Source organism: Callospermophilus lateralis, chromosome 7, assembly GCF_048772815.1.
Source record: "Callospermophilus lateralis isolate mCalLat2 chromosome 7, mCalLat2.hap1, whole genome shotgun sequence".
Classification (NCBI taxonomy): domain Eukaryota; kingdom Metazoa; phylum Chordata; class Mammalia; order Rodentia; family Sciuridae; genus Callospermophilus; species Callospermophilus lateralis.
The window spans coordinates 75,521,223-75,547,326 of NC_135311.1; the positions used below are offsets into that span (position 1 = coordinate 75,521,223).

At 35.9% G+C, this 26,104-nt stretch overlaps 1 protein-coding gene across 5 annotated transcripts in view; it reads left to right on the top strand.

Moving 5' to 3' along the window:
- The window catches only part of Ttll7 (tubulin tyrosine ligase like 7), a 144,083-nt gene that overhangs the window by 75,221 nt on the left and 42,758 nt on the right, over positions 1 to 26,104 (top strand). For 4 of the 5 annotated variants that reach the window (XM_076863649.1, XM_076863650.1, XM_076863652.1 and 1 more), the window contains 8 exons: positions 6,330 to 6,488; positions 10,977 to 11,071; positions 16,152 to 16,299; positions 16,383 to 16,456; positions 17,528 to 17,663; positions 19,841 to 19,927; positions 24,141 to 24,336; positions 24,738 to 24,815. In XM_076863649.1, the coding sequence (XP_076719764.1) occupies positions 6,330 to 6,488; positions 10,977 to 11,071; positions 16,152 to 16,299; positions 16,383 to 16,456; positions 17,528 to 17,663; positions 19,841 to 19,927; positions 24,141 to 24,336; positions 24,738 to 24,815 (973 nt within the window). The remainder of the gene's footprint in view (positions 1 to 6,329; positions 6,489 to 10,976; positions 11,072 to 16,151; positions 16,300 to 16,382; positions 16,457 to 17,527; positions 17,664 to 19,840; positions 19,928 to 24,140; positions 24,337 to 24,737; positions 24,816 to 26,104) is intronic. The other variant, XM_076863651.1, reaches the window with a different exon arrangement.

Sequence of the window (26,104 nt, forward strand, 5' to 3'; positions counted from 1 at the left end):
CTAAAAATAGGTGTAGTATGGATTAAAGTAAAGATCTGGAGTAGGCAGGGAGGGCACTTGGGAGTCTCTAAAAGTAGTTGAAGTGAAAAAAATGGTCTGAATTGAACCTCAGTAAAAGAGATGGCAGTGAGGTGAATATTGGGGTGAACTGAGTATCTATGGTGGAGACGATTGGAGTCCCTTCTGAAGTTTTCAGGAAGGTTTGTAGGAAGAATGTGTGTTGCATTATCTGAAATAGACTGAGAAGGAATTAATTTTAAGAAGATGTAGAACCTCTTTTTGAAGATGAAGGAAAAGAGTTTTATTCACTTATTCATTTGTTCATACATGGCATAAGTCTGTCTTTGGTCGATAACTTGAAAACGTAAAAGTCACAGCTTCGATGGTCACACAAAAATTGTTGATAGAAGGCACTTGTGTCATGAGTACAACAGAGGTATGCGTTCCATACCATGGAGATGTGGAAGAAGACCACACCTGGTAGCTTCAAGTGATGCAGACAGAAGGCAGAACTTCCTGGAGACACGGACACCTGAGCAGAAGTTTTTAAAGTGCATGAGGCTATGATGATGAGTTCCACTTTGGATATGCTGATCTTGAAGTGCTGTCTTAGGTAGAAGGCCAAGAAGACAGTGAAAAGTGTGTGTTTGGGGTACAACTGAATTAAAGTTGTGGCAGTCTGAAATTCCAAATGGTGAAGATATAAAAGAAAAGGAGACAGATATAAAGATAATCTTGGTGAAATAGATCCCTTATCAGTCCTGACGGAAGTATAAAAATAGTATTTATAGTTACAGTATGTCTGCTGAAAGTCTCCGTTTAATTAAGACCATACAATTCATCTGAGGTTTCTTAGAATGATCAAATAACACATCTGTCATGGAAGATGGTCATGAAAGTTCAGAGTTGGTTGGACTTGGTTCTAGTTAAAAGGATCAGAGAGAAAAATATCACCTTACTTTTCTAATACCTAAGGGCCTATAAATCCAAGGTCCTTAGGTACCAGACAAGTAAGGTGTGAAGTGATCTGAACAGAAGAAAGGCAGGATGTGGTGTGCTGGGAACAGCAGCAATGTGAAGACAGTAAGAGATCCAAAGTGGGTACGGGCTACTCAGCCTGAGCCTGTTGGTGCCACGTGATACTCTAGGCTCAGCATTACTCTTCTGCTAATTTGTTAGTAGAAGACATAATGATTTAGCTATATTGGAAATGAATTCAAGAATTTGTTAAAAAATGTTGTCACCTGGATGTGGTCTGTTACCTAAAAATTTGTTAACTTTCAACTATATCTTCCTGAGAGACTAAATACACTAAATAAGAAATTTGATTATAAAAAATGTGCAGTTATTGGTTTAATTTATCAAGGCCAGTTTTGTGGAAATTCCAAAAATTGTTGTCTACTATCATAGTGGGTCAGAAGCATCCAGGTGGTGAAATTGATTTTCTTTGGAGAGTGTCTCACTGATGGAAGGTCATATGTAATGACCTCTGGATGATGAATTGAATGAGCCATTAGATGACTAGCTCAGTGATATCAAGAAAGTTTTACAGACCCTCGGGCATCCCTTTTTTTTAAATCAAAGTTTTAACTTCCATGTGGGTTTTATTCTTTGAGGAGGTATTTGTGAAATCATGGGACCTGTTGGACTGCTTTAGGAATGTATAGGAAGAATCAGCCAGAGAGAGATGAGTATCATTATTCTTGCAGACATGGGTTTTAGTTGTACTTTTTCTAGACAATTGAATTAGAAGATACACAAGGAAGAGGGCACAGAAATTGACTTTTCCGTTATTACCTCAAGTGTAATTTTTAGAAGTGACCCCAAAATGGCCAATGTAGGCCTGTTGAACTCTGACATATCTTATGATCTTGTTTATAAGTGGGTAAATTTTGTATCATTTTTGGCTGCTACTTAGAATGTTATATCAATAACCTGTAAATAACCAGTTAAGTCATAATATTTTTGCCAAAGATGTATGATTATGTACATAATTGTTGGCATACATATAATTATTTGAAAATATGCCTTATTAAGAATAGGTATACTTTATATAGATATCTGTTTAAGGTGAATCAATGGTATAATATAAAAATAGAATTACAGGGAAAGGTAGAGAAAACTATTATGCAGTACATTTTTATCTGAATGCCTTAATTTACAAATTCCATGAATTAATTAAGGCTTTTTTAAAAAATATATTTTTTATGATTTTATTTATTTTTTATGTGGTGCTGAGGATTGAACTCAGTGCATCACCTTTGTTAGGCAAGTGCTCTGCCACTGAGCTAAAGCCAGTCCCTAAGGCTTTTTTTTAACAACCTATTTTTTAGATGCTTTTTTCAAAAAGTAACCATCTGTATATGAAAACTAAAATTCATGAATACCTTCTGTGAAAATCAGAGCTCAGAGCTGTGTGTTTTTTGTGCTGGTCAAAAATGGGTAAGAAATCAGTATTAAATCAGGCCACATGTATATATACACAATGGAATATTACTCAGCCACAAAGAAGATGAAATTATGGCATTTGCCAGTAAAGGGATGGAACTGGAGACTATCATGCTAAGTGAAATAATCCACTCTGAAAAAAACCAAAGGTTGAATGTTCTTTCTGATATGTGGATGCTAACATACAATATGGAAGGGAGAGCCAAGAATAGACGTTCACTGGATTAGACAAAGGGGAATGAAAGGAGTAGAGGGGGATGGGAATAGGAAAGAAAGTAGAATGAATTGGACATAACTTTCCTGTGTTCATATGTGAATACATGAAACTCCACATCGTGTACAATGGCAAGGATGGGATCCTAATTAGAATTAATTATACTCCAGGTATGTATAATATGTCAGAATACACTCTACTGTCATGTAGATCTAAAAAGAACCAATAAAAATAATTAAAAAGAAAGGCTACAGAGATTAAAAATGAGTATGAGCACCCATAAATCATCTCTACTATGTGCTTTTTATACAAATATACTTTATATACAAATTTACAAATCACATACAAAACAAGGTCACTATTGTAAATTCCCCCAAATAGTGGTGGAGTTTCATTTGCATTTGGTTATATCACTCTGAACTTTCACATCTACTTGCAGCTTTGCCTTTACCACTTTAAAGTGTTGTTTTCTGTGAAGCAAAAACACAAGGTTTTTAATTCAAGGTCTTGTTACATAAGCCATTACCCTAGCCTGTGTTATTTCACAGAGATACTTATTGGCTGAATTTTAACTTTCTCCTACTCTTTAGAGGTTTCAGTGATATCTCCAAATATTTACGTGACGTGGCTTTAGTCTCTTATATGCCGTGGTTTATGGTGAATTTATTATCTTAACAAAACTTCCTGAGAACAACTCTTTATGGCATCTCTCATACTTATCCCCAAGTATGAGCTGTACTATGGTTGTGAGTAACTATGAGGTTAATGTATATATAACAACTATAATAAATATCGCTCCCACTAGGAAGTAGAATACTTGCATTAGACCTGACATGAGATGGAATTCAAGAGAAATGATGGATTGGCAATAACAGTAATAGTAGTTAAGTAGCTAACAGTTATTGAAGGTTTACTCTATGCTAGGCACTATGTTAAGAGTTTTGTGTGGAATCTCATTCTGTCCTTATGTCAGTATTTTTCAGTTTGCATTTAGGAAAAATGGGACTCAGTGTTTAAGCAACTTGATTGAGGCTACACAGATAAGAAGTAGCAAAACCAAAGCCAGGAGTAAATCCAGAAGTCTGATCTAGAAATCTGTTTCTCAGCTGCCTTCCTGTACTGCCTGTACTTGCAGAGAAAGTGTTAAAAAACTAATGTTAAACAAAAAATTAGTCAGACAGGTAGATTTCCATAATTCATTGTTTTTTCTCCAACATCAGTGAAATTCATTTGGAAAAATAAGAGGTCCAAAATAGTCAAAGCCTACCTTACTGAGAAAAGTAAAGCAGGAGGCATCACAATCTCAGACCTTAAATTATACTACAGAGTTACAGTAACAAAAACAGCATGGTATTGGCATCAAAACAGGCATGAAGACCAGAATAGATGACACAGAGACAAATCCACAAAAACACAGTTAACTCATACTAGACAAAGGCGCCAAAAATAAATCCTGGAGAAAAAAAGCCTCTTCAACAAAGGTTTTGGGAAAACTGGAAATTCCTATGTAGCTGTATGAAATTTAACCCTCATCTCTCACCCTCTACACAACTCAAAGTGGATCAAAGATCTAGGAATTAGACCAGAATCTGTGCACATACTAGAAGAAGATGTATGCTCAACACTCCAACACGTTGGCTTAGGAACTGACTTCCTTAACAAGACCCCTGAAGTGCAAGAAGTAAAATCAATAATCAGCAAAAGGAATGGCATCAAACTACAAACCTTCTTCACAGCAAAGGAAACAATCAAGAACGTGAAGAGAGCCCACAGATGGGAGAAAATCTTTGCTACCTGCACCTCAGGTAAAGCATTAATTTCCAGGATATATGAAGAATTAAAAAAACTTAACATCAAAGAAACCAAATAAATGGCAAAGGGACTAAACAGACAACTTCTCAAAAGAAGAAATATGAATGATCAACAAATATTTGAAAAAATGTTCAACATCTCTAGCAATTAGAGAAATGCAAATTAAAAAGTACACTGAGCTTTCATCTCATTCCAGTCAGAATGGCAATTAAAAAGAATACAAGTAACAATAAATGTTGGTGAGGATGTGGGAAAAAAAGGTACACTCAGACATTGCTGGTGGGATTGCAAATTGGTGAGGTTGCAACCACTCTGGAAAGCAGTATGGAGATTCCTTAAGAAACTAGGAATGGAATCAGCATTTGAATTGGTTATCCCACTCCTCAGTAAAATCAAGGGACTTAAAACTAGCATACTACAGTGATACAGCCACATCAATGTTTATTTATAGCAGCTCAACTCACTATAGCTAAGCTATGGAACCAACCTGTGTGCCCATTATTAGGTGACTGGATAAAGAAAATGTGGTTTATATACACAATGGAATATTTCTCAGTCTTAAAGAAGAATGACTTTCTTATTGACTTTACAACATTTGCTGGTGAATAGATGGATCTGGAGACTTTCATGCTTTGGTGACATACACTAGTCCCCAAAATCCAAAGTTCAGATGTTCTCATAAGGGCAGGGAGGGGAAGAATAGAGGTTCAGTGGATTAGACAAAGGGAAATAAAGGGAAGGGAGGAGGGATAGGAATAGGAAAGACAGTGGAATGAATCTGACATAACTTTCCTATATACATATATGAATACCCCATAGTGAATCCCAACATTGTATACATCCATAAGACTGAGATCCTAACTGGAGTAAAATAGAGAGTAAGATATCCTCCATGTTTCTAGAAATATATCAAAATAGGCTCTACTGTCATGTATAACTCAAAAGAACAAAAATCAGTAAAACAGCCTTCTTAAAAATAAGTGTTAGTAATTAATCCCAGTTTCTATTTTGTGTTTCCTAACAGAAAATGTTGATAGCCAGTTCTTTAATTGGAAATAGTGCCTTCTCAAATAAACCTTAAGAACTACAAAATCATCATGGTACCCCAAAACCAAACTCTAATGGATTACATTTTTCTAGCCCTTCCGTCCTTTGTCTCAGTGGAGATCCCATGGTGTTATTTGCAAGATAATGAACTGTCCTTGAATTTTTTCTTCCCAATTACTCTCATCCCTTTCTGTATGGGGCTAGCATATGCTCCTGATTTACATATTAAACAGATAGAAACCACATGTATCAACTTTTTTTTTTTTTTTTTTTTTTTTTGGTACCAGTGTTTTTGAGCATCTACTAATGTGAGAGGCAGTATTTTAGGTACTGAAATGGGACTGTAAATAAGGCAGTCAAGGGCCCTTCTTTGACAAAAAGAGCTGGTTATATCCTGGGTCAGCAGGTTATGTCCTGGGTATAGTGATGCAAAAAGCAATCATGGTTGGTTATTTTTCAAATGGGTTTGAGAAAGGCCTGTGAGAATATCAAAGAGTCAGACATGGGAGTGAGTACAGGATACAGAGTGTTCCAGGAGGAGGGAAGAGCCAATGCATGGGACCCAAGCTAGGCGGCAGTGCCACTTACTGGAGAAACCTAAAGAAAGTGAGCATGATTGGAGCCTCGCGGGCATGGGAAACGGTTGGATGAAGTGAAGCCAGAGCAGTGCAGAGGACAGATGCCGTGAAGCTTCGGAAACACGGTCAGGTTGCTAGTTTGTAGGCCTAGGTCACGTCATCCTGGTATATATGTAAATGAGAGACAAAGAAATAAGTCATCTTCACCTCTTCTGTCGTGATCTTTGTAGGAATTGGTGGTGAAGACTCTGATTGTAGCTGAACCTCATGTCCTGCATGCGTATCGAATGTGTAGGCCTGGTCAACCTCCAGGCAGTGAGAGTGTCTGCTTTGAAGTCCTGGGATTTGACATTTTGTTGGATAGAAAGCTAAAACCGTGGCTTCTGGAGGTAAGGCACTCTTTAAAGTCAGAGAAGTCATCACTGTTCTGTATTAAAACGTGTGTTTTATAAACGTGTTCTTGGCACCGTTGTCTTCATTAGAATCAGGCCTGACCAGAGTATGTGGGAGGAAGAAAATGAAAATTCAGGGATTCGCTTACTTCTAAGACCGAATCAATATGTGTGTGATATTTCTTTCCCCAAGTAATCAGCATTCAGTGAATTTTTAGGACAGAGATTTTGAATGTAAGCACAAATCCACTTTTCCTGAGTTGGTGAGTTAGTACTTACTTGGTCTATGAACTCTGGGTATTATCTTTCCTCTGTGTGGCTGCCTGGGCTTCAAGACCCAGCCTTCAGTGTGTCTCTTTTCAATCTCTAAGAAGATAGAAGTTTTAATTGGTTCATTAATCAATATTGAATGTCCGGTACACCAGGTGGAGTAAATTGTCCGTTAAGGCCATATTATATGCCTGGGGCTCTTCTCAGGTCCAGCCTGTTAACTGTATGCCTTTGGGTTTGCTGCTCAACCAGGTGAGGCCAGAGTTTTCATTACTTTCTTTGATTATACAAGGTCACCTAAAACCATTTGAAAAATATGGAATAATATTACGGAGGAAACTAAAATTACCGCTGTTTAAGATGTTTATGTTTCCAGAAGTTATATTTATTTTACCCTTGGGAAACGTTGGAAATCATGCTGCCCAGACATGCTCCATCCTGCATCTTCCTCCAAGCTCCCTGAGCTGGGGTCATGGAACTTTCTCATGGCTACTGAAACACTGTGTTTAGGCAGCTGTCAGAAAAATAGCACATATCAAAGCAGTATTTACTGAATTAATAACATATGGCTACAGAAGTTATAATCAATAGTTACCTTTTGTTTTAAATTGATAATCTCTTTTTTTTTAAGCCATTTAGTAGTTGGAAATTGCATTTGTAATACCAAGTTTTGTATAAGCAAGCTGAATGAGTGATAGGTGAGATGATGATGTTTGCAGTACCTATTTTATAGATATGAACTTTCCTGATTTGAAGGCCAAATCTCTCTGTGTGTGTTCATCTCTCTGGGCAAATAATGTGTATTATATCTTCATGTAAATGAAGTTCTCTGCTGGCTATTCATATTTTGGTCAACCTGGCACTAGCAGTAAGATTACAGTGAAGAATTTTGCTCACCCTTTGCTCCCCTTCATTCCTTAGATAGAAAAGCATGACTGGATGGTTGAATTCTGTTTGTTTTTTAAAGACTAGAAACACCATGTTCCTTCATTCTTTATCTTCTGCATCATTATTTCCAGATCAATCAGAATCATTAAAAAACTCTAAAATAAACAAAATTTGTGTATGATGAACATTTAGTATATTAAAACAGTTAAAAGAATTTTTTTTAAAGATCTTGGTTTATATTTTGCACCCATCTGAAATTCTAGTGGTTCTGATGTACATTGTTAAAAACCTTTTGGCGCCATCAAGTGGAATAAGGTAGAAGCTACATCTGAGAATGTGACAGCTAACTAGAATAATTTCAGGTAATGATTGGTAGTAGTAAAATTTGAAGAAAATTTCAAACATAGAAAGCATTTTTAAAGTGAAAATTTGTGCGGAGTGTGAATATATTGTCAATACTTTAAGCACCCTTGAATTAAACAAGGACCCATTGAGTTATAGACATGGTGCTGGGTGGTGGGGAAATAAGAAGAATCAGACAGAATACTTGCCTTGGTTTAGTGGAGACCCAGATGTGTGTTTTATGGTAATAGTTGGAAGCATTAGCAAGGAAACAGAAAAAGAGAACAAAAATAGTGATTAATCTCTATGTGCAGATATGTATAATTGAGAATTTAAACCAACAAATTAAAAAATCCAAACCAAATCAAATCAGACCAAACCAAACAAGAAACCTCTGCCAGTACATGTGCCTGAATTCCAGCAACTTGGAAGGCTGAGGCAGTAGAATCACAAGTTCAGGGTCAGCCTCAGCAACTTAGTGAGACCCTCAGCAATTTAGCAAGACCTTGTTTCAGAAAAAAAAAAAAGAAAAAAAAAAGATAGGGATATAGCTCAATGGTAAAAGGCCCCATCCCCAGAAACACCCCCTCCCCAAAATCAAAAGAAACAATGCAACTTTGTAGAAAGAACATCTGAGCAGTCTTTAAGGCTGAAGTAGGGAGTTGGGCTGGGAGAGATTAGGTGAGGGTCAGGGAAGAACTGTGGACTGAAGGAATAGCAGTAATGTAGGAGCATCATCTAAATTAGTTTTTCTTTTGTCTGTGCACATATTAGTTTATCTTGTATGGGTAAATTTTTCAAATACTAATTTCTTCTGTATTTTAGTAGATGGAAGAATATGGAAGAAAGAAGTATATGAAAATTGTCTTATACTGAGATGTCAGTAGCATCTTGGAGGAGGTATATACCTGGCAGAATTCCCAGCTGCAATTTGGAATGGAATAGCTAAATAATTCTACAAAGATAGATAACATTCTAGTGAAACCCTCAATCATAAGTTCCTAAATCTGGTTTACTTCATAATCTTGTTACAAGTAGCAGCCAGAGCTATATCATTAATCATCTTAGAATTTCCAGGGATTTGAATTAGTATGGTTGAAACTTTTTTCACATAAATATATTACTTTATCCTTTTTCTGCACTTGTAAGGGGGAAAGGCTTAGAGCTTTGAGGTTACAGATTAATAAATTCTGTTTTTCAAACTGACCTAGAATATATGGATGTTCTTATAATTCTCAAGCTATTTCCTTATCTTTAGACCACATCACACAAAGACAGCACCATGTCACCTTCTAAGTCAGAAATCAACAGAGAAGTCAAAATACTACATGATCTTTGTCTATGAAGGGAGTATGATACATTCATCACAATGATGGCTTGATGAAAGATTTGCATGATACATTGTTAAGGAAAAACTTGGATTATAAAATAAAGTATGGTTAGTATAGACATGTATTTAGAAAGTAAAATGAATTGTAATATATGTGTGCATAGACAATATCTGAAATACTCTTGACCAAATGGTTAAGAATATACCAGGGAGTGGAATGACAGGTAATCCTTTGCTGTTTGCTTTGTTTATATTTACTATTTTTCTGCTGTGAAACTGTGCCACTTTTCCAATTAGAGAGATGACATTTCTGGTTGTAGTTTTGAGTATAATGTGGTATTTCCTCAGGTCTCAGCTGTAGAATGTAGAATTGTCCCTTGTGATGAATTTGTGTAATTATGTCTAGAAGCGTATACTTCTGTTGAGATAGTTTAAGGGGTTGGTTGGTAATGAAGAAATGAAGTTATAGTTTTAAACTCATCAATATTCTAACCAACTCATTTAATTTAGATTCTAAAAAACCTGCTATGCCTATTAATTTTCCTAACGACAACAGTATTAAAACCCAACAACAACAAATACAAAAAGAAAATCTCTAGCCCTTGAGATAGTACAGTATTGTACAAGGTGTGTGTGTATTTTATATATGTTATATATATTATATATATATATCTGCTATATATATAATTATATATATATGTGTATTTGCTTCTTCTTTTTCATCTTGATGAATTCCTGGGTATAACGTCAGAAAGTAGGATGGTCACAAATGGCTCATTTATCCCCATTAGTCCGTTCTTGTATGGTTAGAAAGGCTCTCAGAGATCTGCAGCTACCCTTAAGAGGTAGCCTACATATTCTCAACAGATAATGGAGGGAGGGTGGGGGAAAAGGAGAACGAAGGACAGTGGAATGAATCTGACATAATATTCCTATGTACACATGTGAAAACATTACAGTGAATCTCATCATCGTGTACATCCACAAGAATGGGATCCTGATTAGAATACGATATATTCCATGCTTGTATAATTATATTAAAATGGATCTTACTGTCATGTATAACTATAAAGAACCAATAAAAAAGAGTATTTCTAAGAAATTCAGTCAATGCCTTTTGAAATGAAAATTGATGAATTATTGTTTGAGCCAGCTAGAAACACAATTTATTTTCTATGCATCAAAAGATGAATTCATCAGGAATATCTGAAGCAGTGAAAAGAGGGCACTGATATTGCTAAAAATGTACATGTATGTAATTATTATGGTGTTGGTAATGTGCATGTCACAATTACTGTTCTTCCAACTTTTTGTCAAGTTATGTTTCTTTTAACTTCTCTAAACTTAAAAACTCTAAACTTAATGGGCTGGAGAGAGTGGCCAGGTGATGCAGACTGACAATCCAGATCTTCAACTTGAGACAACAAGAGCAGGAGGTCATGCTCCTAGTCTATTCCTTGCAATTCCTTGACCTAGGGTGATGGGCAGGTAAGATGTGGTAGTGGTGACCGGCCCTTCCACCACATAAAGCTTTGAGATTTATTGTGACTACTTCTCCTGATTGGAGATATAACATTAGATTGACAAACATGTGTGGAATATTTATTGACCTTCCGACATTTGTCTGCCAGCATTGTTTTCTTTGTAAATTTCAGATTAATCGAGCCCCAAGCTTCGGAACTGATCAGAAAATAGACTATGATGTAAAAAGGGGTGTGTTGCTCAATGCACTGAAGCTACTAAACATCAGGTAAAGTATTTCCCCCATTTGTTGGAACTTTTCCCATATTTGGCATAGATAGATCACTTGTATATGAAATTGGCTTGTAGTCATTTGTATTTTTTACTTTGAATTTTTAATTTTATTTTTAAACCCATATAGTTTTAAAAAAATATTTCCCCCTTCTTCCTGTAAGCTCCTTTTCCTGACTTCCCTCCCATATAATACTCTACACCTGCAGTAATTATGGTTAAATTATAGTAAGTACTGGGAATATAAAGTCTCCTATGATTCCTAGGTTTCTGGCTTGGATTGTTTGATAATATGTCATTCATTGAGATAAAGATTATAGCAGAGTTACAAATGGGGAGGAGTGATGGAAGAAAAGAGGGCATAGAAGGGAGATATATAATTCAATTTTAAACACACTAATTTTTATTTGTTCTAATTACTGTATATGAGAGTAGAATGCATTTTGACATATCATACATAAATGGAGTATAACTTCTCATTCTTCTGGTTGTACAGGATGTAGGATCACACTGGTCTATAATCATATATGCACATAGGGTAATGATGTCTGATTCATCCTACTGTCCTTCCCACCCTTATGCCCCCTCCCTTCCCTTTACTCCCCTCTATCTAGACAAAATACCTCTATTCTTCACCTCCTCTCTTATTGTGAATTAGCATTTGCATATCACAGAAAATATCCAGCCTTGGATTTTTTGGGATTGGCTTATTTTGCTTAGCATGGTATTCTTCAGCTCCATCCATTTACTTGCAAATGCCATAATTTCATTCTTCTTTAAGGCTGAGTAATATTCCATTGTGTATGTATACCACATTTTCTTTATCATTCAACAGTTGAAGGGGGCACCTACGTTGGTTCTATAGTTTAGCTGCTGTGAATTTAGCTGCTGTAAACATTGATGTGACTGTGTCATTGTAGTATGCTGATTTTAAGTCCTTTGTGTATAAACCGGGGAGTGGGATAATTCGTCAGATGGTCGTTCTATTCCAAGTTTTCTGAGGAATCTCCATACTGTTTTCCATAGTGGTCACACCAATTTTCAGCCCCACCAGCAATGTATGAATATATCTTTTTCCCTATGTCCTTGCTAACTTTTATTGCTAAATTTTATTGTTGCTTGTATTCTTATTAATTGCCATTCTGACTGGAGTGAGATGAAATCTTACTGTAGTTTTAATTTGCATTTCTCTAATTACTAGAGATGTTGAACATTTTTTCATGTATTTGTTGATCGATTGTCTATCTTTTTCTGAGAAGTGTCTGTTCAGCTCTTTAGCCCATTTATTGATTGGGTTGATTTTTTAAAATTTTTATATCTCCTGTATATTAATGCTCTAACTGAGATGTATGAATATGTTAATTTTAAGATGATTTGAGACACAGAGGTAGAATTGTTAAATGGTAAATTTGATATACATGGGGACTCAGGAGGTAGCGATATCTGATTGACACTCATGTACAGATTGCAGTTAATTCTAATGAATAAGATCAGACAGTTGGATTCTGTATTGTAAGAACTAAAGAGGGGAAGAGTCAGAGCACTGAGATGCCAGCATTTGAAGAGATTTTTATAAGCTTTGATATTCTGATCAGATAGTTTCTATACTATAAGAAAGAGTTTAACTCCTTTATATTACATACAAGGTACTTTTTGATCTGGCCCTTGCATCTCTCTCCAACCCAATCATTTCTTGTTCTTTTTTCTCTGCCTTGGGATTGATTTTTCTAAGAACTTTTTTGGTCGTGTTCTCATTAATATGATTTTTCATTTTCTTACATTTAATATTCATGCACCTTTGTCCCTCTGGTGAACGTCAAATATTTTTTAGTTGTGGTAAAATATAATTAGCATAAAATTTATCATCTTAACCATTTTTAAGTGTACAGTTGAGTGGCATTAAGTACATTCACAGTGTTATGTAATTATCACCACTGTATGAGAACTCTTCATCTTGCAAAATTGAAACTCTACACCATTTGGTCCTACCTCCTCATTCACCTCACCTCCTAGTCCCTGGAAACCACCATTACACTTTTGATGAATTTGAGTGCCCTATTTTTATCTCATACGAGTGCAGTCATTTGGCATTTGACTCTCTGTTAGTGGCACATTTCACTTAGCATGTCTTCAGGTTCGTTGTAACTTGTGCCAGAATTTCCTTCCTTTTTAAAAAAGTCAGAGTAACATTTCTTTGTATGTTGTCTTAGATTGTTTTCTGAAGGGATACCTGACACTAGGAAATCTATAGAGAACAGGTTTACTGAGGTCACAGTTCTAGAGATCCGAAAGCAGGGGGCAGGCATCTGCTCAGCTTCTTGTGAGGACTTCACGTTGCAGGGTAAAAAAGAGGAAAGAAAGTAGCTGCATGCAGAAGAGCACACGTACAATAGTGAATCAGGAGAGGCTGATCTGGAAGACAAGCCTAGAGGAAGGACATTTCATTTAAGTTAACTACTTATAGAAAAATAGGTAAGTGGAAAGACAAAGCAAAGCATGTTCATAAATCTTCCAGTGATTCTGTACTTCTGGAGCATGCAGCAATATGAGACAAATGGTAAGAGAAATCCCTTGGATGGATTCACAGGGTAATGAGTAGTGGGAAGGAATCAAGAAAGTCATGAACAAAAATTTTTAGGACAGTGTATGGACACAGTTGAGTAGGAAAATGCTGATTAAAATGCTAAGTGAATCAGGATATTTTGGTCTTTGGTTAAATTATTTTCTGGTCTGTGAAGTAAGTGCTGAGAGTCATTAGGTCTAACTTATGCCTGTAGTTATAGAAATGCAAATCGGGTTTTACAATGACGATATTCTAAAGGCCAAATGTAAAGAAAATGATCTAATTAAAATATCATTATTATCTTAATCATAGTTGCAGTTCAAGAGCTATATTGTACTACTGGTATTATAGTCTGATTTGTGAATTAAAGATTTAATTTTCCTGCTTATTATTTTGCTATTTTTTAAAATGAAAGACCATATAATAATCAATAGTAATTTAAAAAAACTCAGTGTGGTTGTCTTTTATTCATTTTTTAATGTGTCTGAGAGGACTTCTGTGTGAGCTTGTTTTTGTTACTTTTCTGTTCATATGTGTTTGAGCTGTTTGTGTGTCAGTATCCTCGACTATCAGAGTCTTGTTTGCTGTGGATGGGATCTAGGTCTATGTTTATTTCTTTTATAGCATATTAATTAAAATATCTCATTCCTTCTGTATTTGTCTTACCTTTTTTTTTCCTTTTTAAAAATTTTACTTCCTTCTTTCCCCCCCTCCTTATTTTCTGTTTGTTCTTTTCCCCTTTATATTGTTTTTACTTTTTCCCTTCCCTCTCCTACCTGTAAACTGCATTTTATATAGAAATGATTTTTCTATATGAAATGGAATATAAAAAAAGATCAAGTATCAAGAGCTACCTCAACCACTGCATTACCTCTTCCCTTCACTGAGAAAACTCAAAAACAAATTGTATTCATCATTGGAAAAATGATATTCATAATTACCCACTCACTAAAAGCAGAAATTTTGGTATGATTATGAGTTTATTCCTTTTCCTTATTCTGCATATTGAATTAGTCACCAGAGCATTCCCATTCTTTCTCCAAAATATTCTTCTAAACTCACTCTTTCTTTAACACGCTGCTTCCCTGGTCCAGGTCTTCATATTTCCTATTGTTAGTGAAATAGCATCTCATCTTCCTACTCCTGTTCTCATCCTCTTCTAGGCCACCGTACATCGCACATACTGCCAAGGCCATAATCTTTATTTAACGCATGCAAATATGATTATGCCTATTTTTCTTTAAAAAATTATGTCTTTTTAATTGCCTAAAGATAAATTTGAAACTCAATAACCTAATGTTAACTCCTTATGATTACCTGAGTATCCTGCATTCACCCGTGGCTCCAACTGTACTGAATGTTTTCCAATGTTCTGGATATGTTTGTTTATTTTCTCAAATTATTTCTTTTATCCTGACCACCTGTTGAATGCCTACCACTGAAGCTTCAGTGTTGTCCTGAAAGAGAATGGATCAGTTTCCTAGCACTCCAACAAGTTGGGGTTGCGGGGGAATATATACTTGAGGCAGTAGCAATTTCTTTACTGTCCAGTGTCTTGGTCTCATGTTTTCATTGCCATCTTCTGATGAATTGAATGGGACCATATGTGAACTTAAGCACTTCTTTTACCTCTCCATGGCAGAAGGTGGCCAAATGATATCATGTCCAATTCCTTTTGATTTGCATCCACACCTGCACCCTGCCAAGATAATAACAATATGAGGCATAAGCATATAGGCTCTGTTTTTTCCCCTAAGGCTGAGGGCAGAATTCGCTATGATTTTCCTTTATTCCTGAATTCCACCCTGTTCTTGAGAAGTCTTTCAGAGGTCATATGTAGGAGTACCAACTGGAAGAGTTAGAGAAGAGACCTCAGACTCATTGCACCAGCTACATGGAGGGAAACAGGAAAAAGTGTCTCAGAGGAAAATAATTCCAGGATTGGGTTTCTTCTATAAAAACAAGAGACTTATAACTAAATTTTTATGAATAAGCCAAAAATTAGAAAGAATGTGCAATTTTTTCACACCAATAATGATTGTTAGGCTGGAATTTCAGTCATAACTGAAAGTGTGCTCAGGAGTGGTCAGTATAAATGAGAGTGCTTAAATATAAATAGAATTGGCTGAAGAGGGAGAAGAGAATGACTAGTTACCTATTAATACCACCAAAATTGATTTTTATAAGATCTCTAGGAGGGAAACATTATTATTTTTAATAAAAAATATGTGGGAAACAGACTTAGCACTTAATTGACCAGTGTCAGATTGTATAGCTGCCAAGGGGTTGGTATGGAATATCAACCTGGGACTCTCTGACTCTTCAAGCAAGCACATAGTGTTTCCATTTTATCTTGGTCTCATCTGTTTACCATGCAGAGTTCCATATTTGGTGGGTGATTAGATGAATATATGTGAATATACAAAATCAACTTTGATTTCAATCTGCACTACTCATAGGATAAGATCAGAACTTGTTTGAATTCTAGCATATGGTCTTGTGTTTCATATTTTAGGACCAGCGATAAAAGGAGAAACTTGGCCAAACAAAAAGCTGAGGCTCAAAAGAGGCTTTATGGTCAAAATTCAATAAAAAGACTCTTACCAGGTTCCTCAGACTGGGAACAGCAGAGACACCAATTGGAGAGGCGGAAAGAAGAGTTGGTATGAACATTTTAGCAATGTACCCACAATTTCAGTTGCATGACTCATGCATTGGGTTTTATTTGTAAACTCTTTATTTCTAGAAAGAGAGACTTGCTCAAATACGGAAGCAGATTTCAAGAGAAGAACATGAAAATCGACATATGGGGAATTATAGGTAACTTTGCTGCCATTTTTGTATGGACCGAAGGAAGTGAAGTGTCAAATAATCATTCTATATTTTTAGACTTTTTATGCTCACTTGAAGTACAGTTCTTTTCATTCTTAGAATGTGCTTTTTGCTTAATATCTTTAAAGGAAGAAAAGGTAGTCAGCTAGTGAGCAAGTAGTGGTTCAGACTTGACAAATCTCCTGCCAGCTCTCCTTCCAACAGGCCTGTGGAGTGCCTGTGGGGAGTCTTTTTAATCAGCCATTCTGGGCCTGAATTTGGTTATTATACACTATTTTAAGAAAGTGGAAATTTAGGTTCTAATAGTTTTCTGCCAACTCATAGTGGTTGCTGTTCTTTACTTTAAACTCAAATTCTAAGGAAATGGAAGAAATAAGAAAATATTTGAAGAACTCAGGTAGAGACAGTAGACAGGGTTTGGACTGTGTTAAATTGGGACCCCTCATAGTATCATCCTTGACAGGACCTAACGAGGCCCTTTAAGCTCCTGTGCTCTAGGAAGGTTGTCCCTCTTTCCAAGCCTGACCCTGCTTCAATTGGAATGAGAAGGTATGGGCATAGAGTTTCTTACAGGTGTCTTTCCTGTTCTTAGCACCCATCTCCTTAGTAGTGAGGGGAACACATTCTTCCCAACCTACCACTACCTAGTCCTCACTCCATCACCCCAAAACATTAAGATAGATGCCTACATTTTTGCATGCTTCAGTCACTACATGAAGTCAAAACTTCCCCAGTATCCCTCATCATCTGAACACTCTCCCACAAAGTTCTGTATTTTACCAATTCAACCAATTGCAGTCACTTTCTCTGAACCAAACCCTTATACCTTATCTTCTGGAACTACTTTGTGTAATGATACTTCTCTAGATAAGCCTTAATTTGTACGGGTAACATGAATATTTGTGAACTTCTCAAAACTATCTTTGTTTCTAGCAGTTAGCAATATTAACTGGCATGAAGCAGGAAGGCAATGATTTTCTAAACAATTATCTTAACTATTGAGCTATGATTACTTCTTTTAAACAAATTGGGTTATCTGATTTTTTTTTTTTTTTGTAGACGAATTTATCCTCCAGATGATAAAACACTACTTGAGAAGTATGAAAATTTGTTGGCTGTTGCCTTTCAGACCTTCCTTTCAGGAAGAGCAGCCTCATTCCAGCGAGAGCTGAATAATCCTTTGAAAAAAATGAAGGTAAGAGATGAGCATTGATACAGAGAAAAAAGGATGGAACCTAATAATAGTGTGTCTATAAAAACAGTCCACCTTCATCCTCCATGTAAAAGCTCTGTACTTTGATTTTATAGTGCACTTCAGGCTTTTCATTTTAATAGTTGGTAGTGTTTTAAAACGAAAGGGACTTCATCAATAAGATGTCTAACAGGACAAATTATGGAGTAGAGAATTTTGATATAATATTGTAATTACCGTATGACAAGAGCATTCTTATTACACAGTTTTTTTTTTGTATAACTGGATAAAGAAGTCCATTGAATTAACTTTGTGGCTTGTGACACTCTTGTTATTTGGATTATAATTAATATTATATATATATATATATATATATATATATATATATGAGAGCAAGTAATTAAACCATACACAAACACACACACATACATATACACATACAAATACACATATTTACCCTAATAAAAGGTCTATCAGTTGTCTATTACAGCATAACAAACCACATCATTTATTTGCTTGCTCATTGTTCTACAATATTTCGGGGGGTCATTGAGTGGTTCTTTCACTGGTCTTGCCTGGAGTCAATCAAGAAATATTCAGATAAATGTTTCTTTCACTCACTAAAGGCTAAAATTCCAAGGTGGTTTCACTCATGTATTTGGTACATCAAATCAGATAGCTGGAGTATCAGGGAGCTGACTAAGTGTGTCTTTCTCTTTATGTGGCCTCTCAACATGGTAGCCAGATCTCTTAATAATAGTATCTCAGTGTTCTGTTCCAAAAAGGAGTATGTTAAGGGGATTCTCTGTCTCCCAGCAGACTCTCTTACTTGCCTATGATAGACCTGATCTTTGCCCACATATGCTCAAAGGACCCAAAGTAGAAAGTGGTCATTCATCTTTGTTCATTTGGGAAGAACTTACCTTTCTCTGGAATTTGTTCTTTTACACTATCTTTTAGCTATGGCTTTCTGTTTTAAAAAATCTGTTTAGTTCATCTGATATTTTTTGGCTATTGCAATGAAAGTATTATCTGTTGTGATCTTTCTTCTGAACAGAAGCAGAACTCTGTGAGATCTTTTTAAAAATGCTGTTATCCACGGAATTCATTGTAGGATTATTATTTTGTCAAAACTATAATGAGTCTTTTGGTGTTTTATTAGCTAATCTTCCGTAGATTGGGATGAAGAATAACTTATTTTAAAAATTTCTCTTGTATAGTGAAACATCTGTATTTCAAAAAAACATTTATGGGGAAGTTGAAGCACAAATCATGAATATTAAATAAAGTTCTGATTTTTATAGGTGGAATAAGTAACAGTGAAGCAGTTGATTAAACCTCTTTCACTATAGCCACTTCTCTGGTTTGTTCAACATCCACTGGGGTGTATGTTTATATTTTTTCCTTTTGACTTCAAAATGTCTCTGTAAGAGCATAAGAGACTGGTATTAGGGCACTTCTGGATTGATACTCTCTTTAATGCCTGTAGAAAAAAAGATGCTTCATGAAGCCCTAAAAATACTTTTGTGCTGGGCTAGTGTTGTGGCTCAGTGATAGAGCACTTGCCTAGCATGTGTGAGGCCCTAGGATCGATCCCCAGCACTACATAAAACTAAATAAATAAAATAAAAGTATTATGTCCATCTACAGCTAAAAATATTTTTAAAAATACCTTTGTGCAATAGTAAAAATTTATAAAAATTTTCATTAAATGTTGCCAAATACTAATATTAGATTAATTATAAGTGAAATTTTTAGTATAATCACCAATTTTCTGTCTGGAGTTTTAGTATTTTTTGAAGTAATTAGTACCGGAATGATTAATGAAGTTATAGTCTAGAAAATTCTGTGCTTCCAGTGATTTGAGTGTCCAAAATGGACTAAATTATTGAAGTACTATATTCTAAGATTTTAATAATATATCATAATATAAGGAAACATTTGTTTATGATAATTATTACACAGTAGATCTCAACTATATATTATTTGCATTGCCAGACTTTAGTGAAAGTTTCAAGAGAATTTGCCATAATCCTTTAGTTCCCCTTCTTTGATCTGAACAATCTTCACTAAGTAGTTTTAAAAGTGCTCCTTGTACTTTATTTTATGGAGATTAATGAAGTTGGAAAAATTTTAGAGTCCATTAATGATCATGATTTAAATTAAAATGTTTTTTGAAGGAGGAAGATATTTTGGATCTTCTGGAACAGTGTGAAATTGATGATGAAAAATTGATGGGAAAAGCTACCAGGCCTCGAGGACCAAAGGTGCAGTATTTCAGCCTTCCCGTATGTAAAAGTAAAAGCTACCACGTGCAGCTGGCTTTCCCTTGATAGTTCTCATTTTAAGAGTGGTGCCACTTTGAAGGAGCACAGGTGGAGTTGGAAAGATGGTGCTATCTCACACTCAGGAGTTTTATTTCGTTTCCTTTTTCTTGGCTTTTTCCCTAGTGCTAGTGAGAACCTTAGGAGTCAGGCTAAGAGGGTCCAAGAACTAGTGTTCTTATTCTAAAGTCACTATTAAGTTTTCTTTTTATCTTTTAGACCAATAATTATCAAGGAAACATGTAGCATTAGAGATAAGAATAATCATGACCCTGAAGACTCATATTGATAATTGAGTCAGCAACAACAATAGTGTTTTAATAAAAGTAAGTACAGATCTTAGGAATAAATAATAAGGTGTCATGTAGGTAAGAAAGGGCAGGAGTTTGCTTTACATGCATCTGCTCTGTTGTGGTGACATCTGTATGTTTTTCTGACATCTGTTGAAGTTTTTGCTAGTGGAGAAAGAGTTGAATTTGAAAAACCTTGGAAACATTTTTCATCCTGTTTCTTTTACCTTGTATTTCAGCATTACTAAACTATGTCTGCATGGTCAGATAGTCATGCTCTGTTGTGCTATCATGCTTTTTCAAGCCTCTGGAATGCCTGCCTAAAATACATACATACATACATACATACATACATACATACATACATACATTCATGATTTGATGCTTGATCGGAGACCCTTTCCTAATATGGTGCCTTTGTGAGACCTACCCTCTTTCTCCCAGTTGACACAGTTACCCTCCTTCTCTTGCTGTGCCATAAACAACACTTTACAGAGCAGTTATAACAGATAACTATTTGCCTGTTGGCCTTAGTATAAGGTGGTTGAGCTCCTTGAGGTGGGAAGTGCATTTTCATCGTTAATCTCTGCTGTGTAACGTGGCCTGGCACATCATAAATTCTCAAACTCTGTTAGTTCAATTTGTTAAATATGTTCACAAGGGCTTCTTTGGCAAGTGGAAGAGCAGATTGTTAAACCCCAAAGCAGGAGACCATGTAACAAATATGCAATAGAGAATGTAAAGTGCTACAGTGGCATAGAGAAGCCCAGGATCAGTAGCTATAATGGGAATGACCTCATAAAGACTTTGCTGTTTTTAACTGGATTTTCAAAAATGAGAAGTACTCCACACCTTTAAGAGGGGTGGAAGAACATTCATGGTAGAGGGAAACTTAAAGGCATAGATAGACTTGACAGTGTGTTATAGAAACAAAGAAAAGTTTGGTATGACTCAAGTGGAAGGCTCTTGAAGGGTGAAATGGTGTAAGATGGGTCTGGTGAGAGATCATATCTAAGTAGATTTTTAGAGGACACTTTCTGATTATCTGCTGTATTTTTAGGCACGTGGAATAGGTAGTTGAAAATTCCTTTGGAATAAACATGGAGTTATTTGTAGAAGTGAATACCTTCATAAATCTTGGCTTTATTTGGGGAAATATTGGGAAGTTTCTAATATTATGTATCAGTTATTGCAGTTTGTCAAATCATACACCAAACCTCCTGGGGTTACATGGCAGAATGGCAAATGCGAAAGCCCCGAGGTAGTCAGACACTGTTGTTTCCCTTATATAAGATTGGCCATCCAAACAAAAGTACAACTTCTTGTAGGGCAGAATTCACATTGTGTGTGTATACATAATACACACACACAAAAATATATATATGTACATAAATAATATATACAAAATACATATGTTGGGTACTGAGGATTGAATCAGGGACACTTAACCATTGAGCCACATCCCTAGCTCTATTTTTTTTATTTAGAGACAGGGTCTCACAGAGTTTCTTAGTGCCTCACTTTGCTGAGGCTAGTTTTGAACTCCTGATCCTCCTGCCTTAGCCTGCTGAGCTGCTGGGATTATAGGGTTCTGCCGCTGTGCCCAACATTGTATATTTTTTAATCCCTTTCATTTTAGGCAAGTAGTGGGAGCTAAAAATGTATTGTTGAAATGAAAAGAAATGAGCATATCCTGTAATTGTTAAAGCCAGCAGTATCTCAAAGTTGAAAGCTGCATAATTAGTTTGACGTAGAAGCATTTTTATAACTTTTATGTTTATGTTTTCAAGGGTCTAAATGGAGCAAACTTCAAAACAAATTTTCCTTTTTAGAGGGCTGATACTGTGTGCCAAACATTTGTCTCTCTTTTTTGAAGATGACCAAGGTTAAATAAAACTTTCATTTGTATCAGGAGGAATACTAACTTTTTTCTTATTTTAGAATTTAAGAAATATTAGTCACATAAATAATAAATGCCACATATAATATCAGCAACCTCCTCCTTCTTAAGCTGGATGGTAAATATATGGATATTTATCTTATTATTTACAGATATTTTACATAAGACTGATTTTATAGTAAAATTGCACATAAAGATAAGTAGTATGGTTTGTGTCATAACTCAATGCCTATTTCCAAATTCCATTTTAAAGTTGAGGCACTATTGAAAGTTTATCCTGCTGTGATTTCTAATTAATTACTTGAACAGTGTCTTGGTCGTAAAGTCCCAAATGCATATATGACACAAAGTTTCAGTGGTATTTTTCCCTATGGTTCTTCATAGTGTCAGACAACTCATTATGTAGTCAGGCTCCTTAAGAAACCTTAAAATGCTTGCTGCCTGAGGGAAGGTACTTCTAGCAAGTTCAAGTGTGCTGCTGTTTTCTTCTGTGTGTGCTAAACCTTTGGAGCAACATCCTTCCCCTAGAGATCATATTTCCTAACATTGTCAAAATGTTTGATGATTGTGTTACTGGTAAATGTTTTTATGCACCTCTCTTTGAACATTGTTAGTGCTCAGTGAAGATTAAACTATCAAAAGGAGAACAAGTGTTGAAACACAAGTGGCGCCTTGGTGTATTAAACCCGTTTCCTGCTTTGGTTATATTTCATCCTTGCAAAGCCTGTAACTTTAAGAAGCTCATGCTTTGGCTTACTATGTATTCCAGGCACTTCACGAAGTGCCATTTCTCTGTCTTTTATCCTACACGATTACACTGGAGAATATACTTCTTTTCAGTGAAATCCCATGGTATGCAAGGATTTCATTATCATGTATGCTAACATCAAAACCTCTTTGTTTGATTTAACACAAGCCTCTATGCAATGGCAGGAACCTCTCCCAGAGGAATAGGAGGCAAAGTGTGTCTGTAACAAATTGTCTGTTAAGACTGCATCACAGAATGGTCCTGTTCTCGGTCCTGTGCATTCGTTCTGAAGTGATGTTGTCCCATGCCTTTTTCTGTAACTTCAGCTGGCCTCTTTGGAAACTCATTGATTGGGAGGATGGGAAACAAGTGATTCTGATGAGATTCTGAAACATACTAAGAGGACGCTTTAAGTCTCTACAGATCTACCTACCCTTCGACCTAGGTCCCATCTAAAAATCTCCATGTCAAACTGATCTTCACATTATTATCATTTTGTAAGCTGTAGCACTGACAATAAAAAGAAGTGTGATTCCCTTATGGCCAGACTGGGATTGCCAAAGTAAGGAGACCTCCGAGAAGAGACATGAGGTATTCATGACCCATTTGGGAAATAGATAATTAGCTAAAACTTTTCATTTTTATATATGAAAAGGGTCAGGGGTTATAGCTCAGTAGTAGAGTGTGTGCTTAGTGTGCACCAGGATCAATTCCCAGCACCAAGACTAACGAATATCACCCACAGCAAATTAGTACCTTGCTCCTTGTTGTGCCTAGGGCTCTGTTTTAAGATGTGGCCTTACTTATAGAGGCTTCTCTGGTTGTTGCTTTGTGCTGTCTTTGTTCTTCTTCCTTTGCAGCCTTTCTCCCTCCACCCCCACATTTATTGAGTGACTCCACATGGAATGAAGAAAAGCCAATTACCTTTGTGATTTTGATATCTTTCTATCACGTTTTCCCTTTTTTTATTCTTGTTTACAGATACTTCTGGTCTTTGTTATGATCACGTAGAAACATTTTTCATGACTGAGCTATATTATTTAAGAAAGCGTATTTTGCGGGAACGACAATCAGTGAGTGCTCTGTAGGCTGAGCAATCTACAGCAGTAGCCTTCAGTGAAAAGCAGCAAGCGAAGGGGAAATTAAAAATAGCAACTAATCATGTTAATGAGCCTTTTAAAAAATTCTAGCAGAATAACACATTTGCCTCTGTTTCAGCCTCTATGTTCTATGCCAGAGAGTTCCGAGGTAATGAAAAAGCAGAAGTATTGCAGCAGCGACAGCAGTTATGAGAGTAGCGGCAGCTCCTCAGAATCTGAGGAAAATGAAGAATACCAAAATAAGAAAGGAGATGAAGAGCAAGTTCCATATGATCTTAAGCACTCCAACCACTGCAAATTAGTTCAACAATCCAGTAAGTCATTTTCTTTCAAGTTAACTAAATATATGAAGAATTAGGGAGTTGAATTCATTAAACTCAATAAAAGGTCCTTGGACCAAATGAACCCTTGTGTGTGAGGAGACCTGGATTCTACCCCATTTCCTTCCCTACCTAGACTTGGGCATATACATCCATCAAGCCCTGTCAGGTTCTGCAAATAGAAAACAATAGGCTTACCTTAAGGATCCACCCATCTATATTTCATGGCTTTTAAGTATTGCAGTTTTGAATGGGTCTTTCAAAATGTGCCTGATGACTCATCTGCTGGTTATGGCTTTTTAAAACCCATGTAGTCATTTTCCACTTCCCCCTCTCCTGTCACCCTCTTTGTTTGATACCACCACCTATTTTTTAAACTGTATGTATCCCTCTAGGCAATTCACTTGAATGTATCTGTGAGCCACACAATTGTGAAATAGTAGAAGTTTTGTTCCCTCCTATTTTCATCACAGGTAAGCACTAAAGTCAGGGCTTTTGGTGCATAGGAAATATTTAGGAAAGCACCCAACCAACTTCTCAGTCTCCTTTTCTTTCTGTTTCCTTTTCTCTTTTCTTTTTCTTCACATTTCCCTTTCTCCTGTCCTTATTCTATCCCGAGTGCCCTCTACTGTCCTTGTGATTCTTCTTTCATCCACAGATGTCCAACATAACTGACCTGCCTCCAATCCAGGACTTTATTTTTAACACCTGTCTTTGATATGTGATTATGTTCCAGTATGCACTGTTTGCCTAGTGTTCCAAGTTGAAGGGTTCTTTTAAAGGGACGTGTTCAGTCATGCTGTAACAGAATTGTGAGCCTTTGTTGATCTCCAGCAATGGCTTAATATGTTAAGTCTCTAATAATATGGATATCTCCAAACTGGCCTTCCATGATTATGGCAAAATCCATGTGGAATGAAGAATAGATTTTAGAGGAATGGTCTTAATTTTACTTCCAAATTATTCCAGAAAGTTACATCCTACGACTGCTCTTTGAGCATTTGTATATTTGGAAATAATGTGTTATGTTCTATATCACTTGTTTAAGGGGTGTTCACCGACCACCTCTTCCAGAGTTTGTAAGCTATTCTACCTCCTTTTTTTCTTAAGGATTCCTTAAGTACTTTCAATGTGTCTTCAGTTAAAAGCCTCCGTTTCTGTTTTGGAAGTTGACATTTTCCTGCCCAAGTGTTGTCAGTTTTTGCCAGCTGCTCCTACTAGCTAATTGTCTATCCATACCAACATCAACTAGTGAGGGGTAAAGGAAAGGTAGAGAAAAAAAATTGCTGGGGTTTTTATAAACTCTGAAATTCTTTTTGGTTCTCAGACCAATAGATCAAAAATTGAAATAAGTACAGTTGTGTACTAAAACAGGGTATGGGGTTTTAAAAAAATGTTTTGAATAAAAATGTTTTGAATATAAATGTTCATTTTATTTAATTTATTTATTTATTTTTATATCTCAAACATTTATTTTTTAACTTTTTACAACTTTTTTTTCCTCTTAAAAAATTTTTATTGTTGGTTGTTCAAAACATTACATAATTCTTGACATATCATATTTCACACTTTGATTCAAGTGGGTTATGAACTCCAATTTTTACCCCATATGCAGATTGCAGAATCACATCGGTTACACTTCCACTGATTTACATATTGCCATACTAGTGTCTGTTAAATGTTCATTTTAAACTAGCCCAATTCAGTTACAAATCTTTTTCCTTATTAGTTGTATTTTCTTTTATACTCATTAGGAATTATA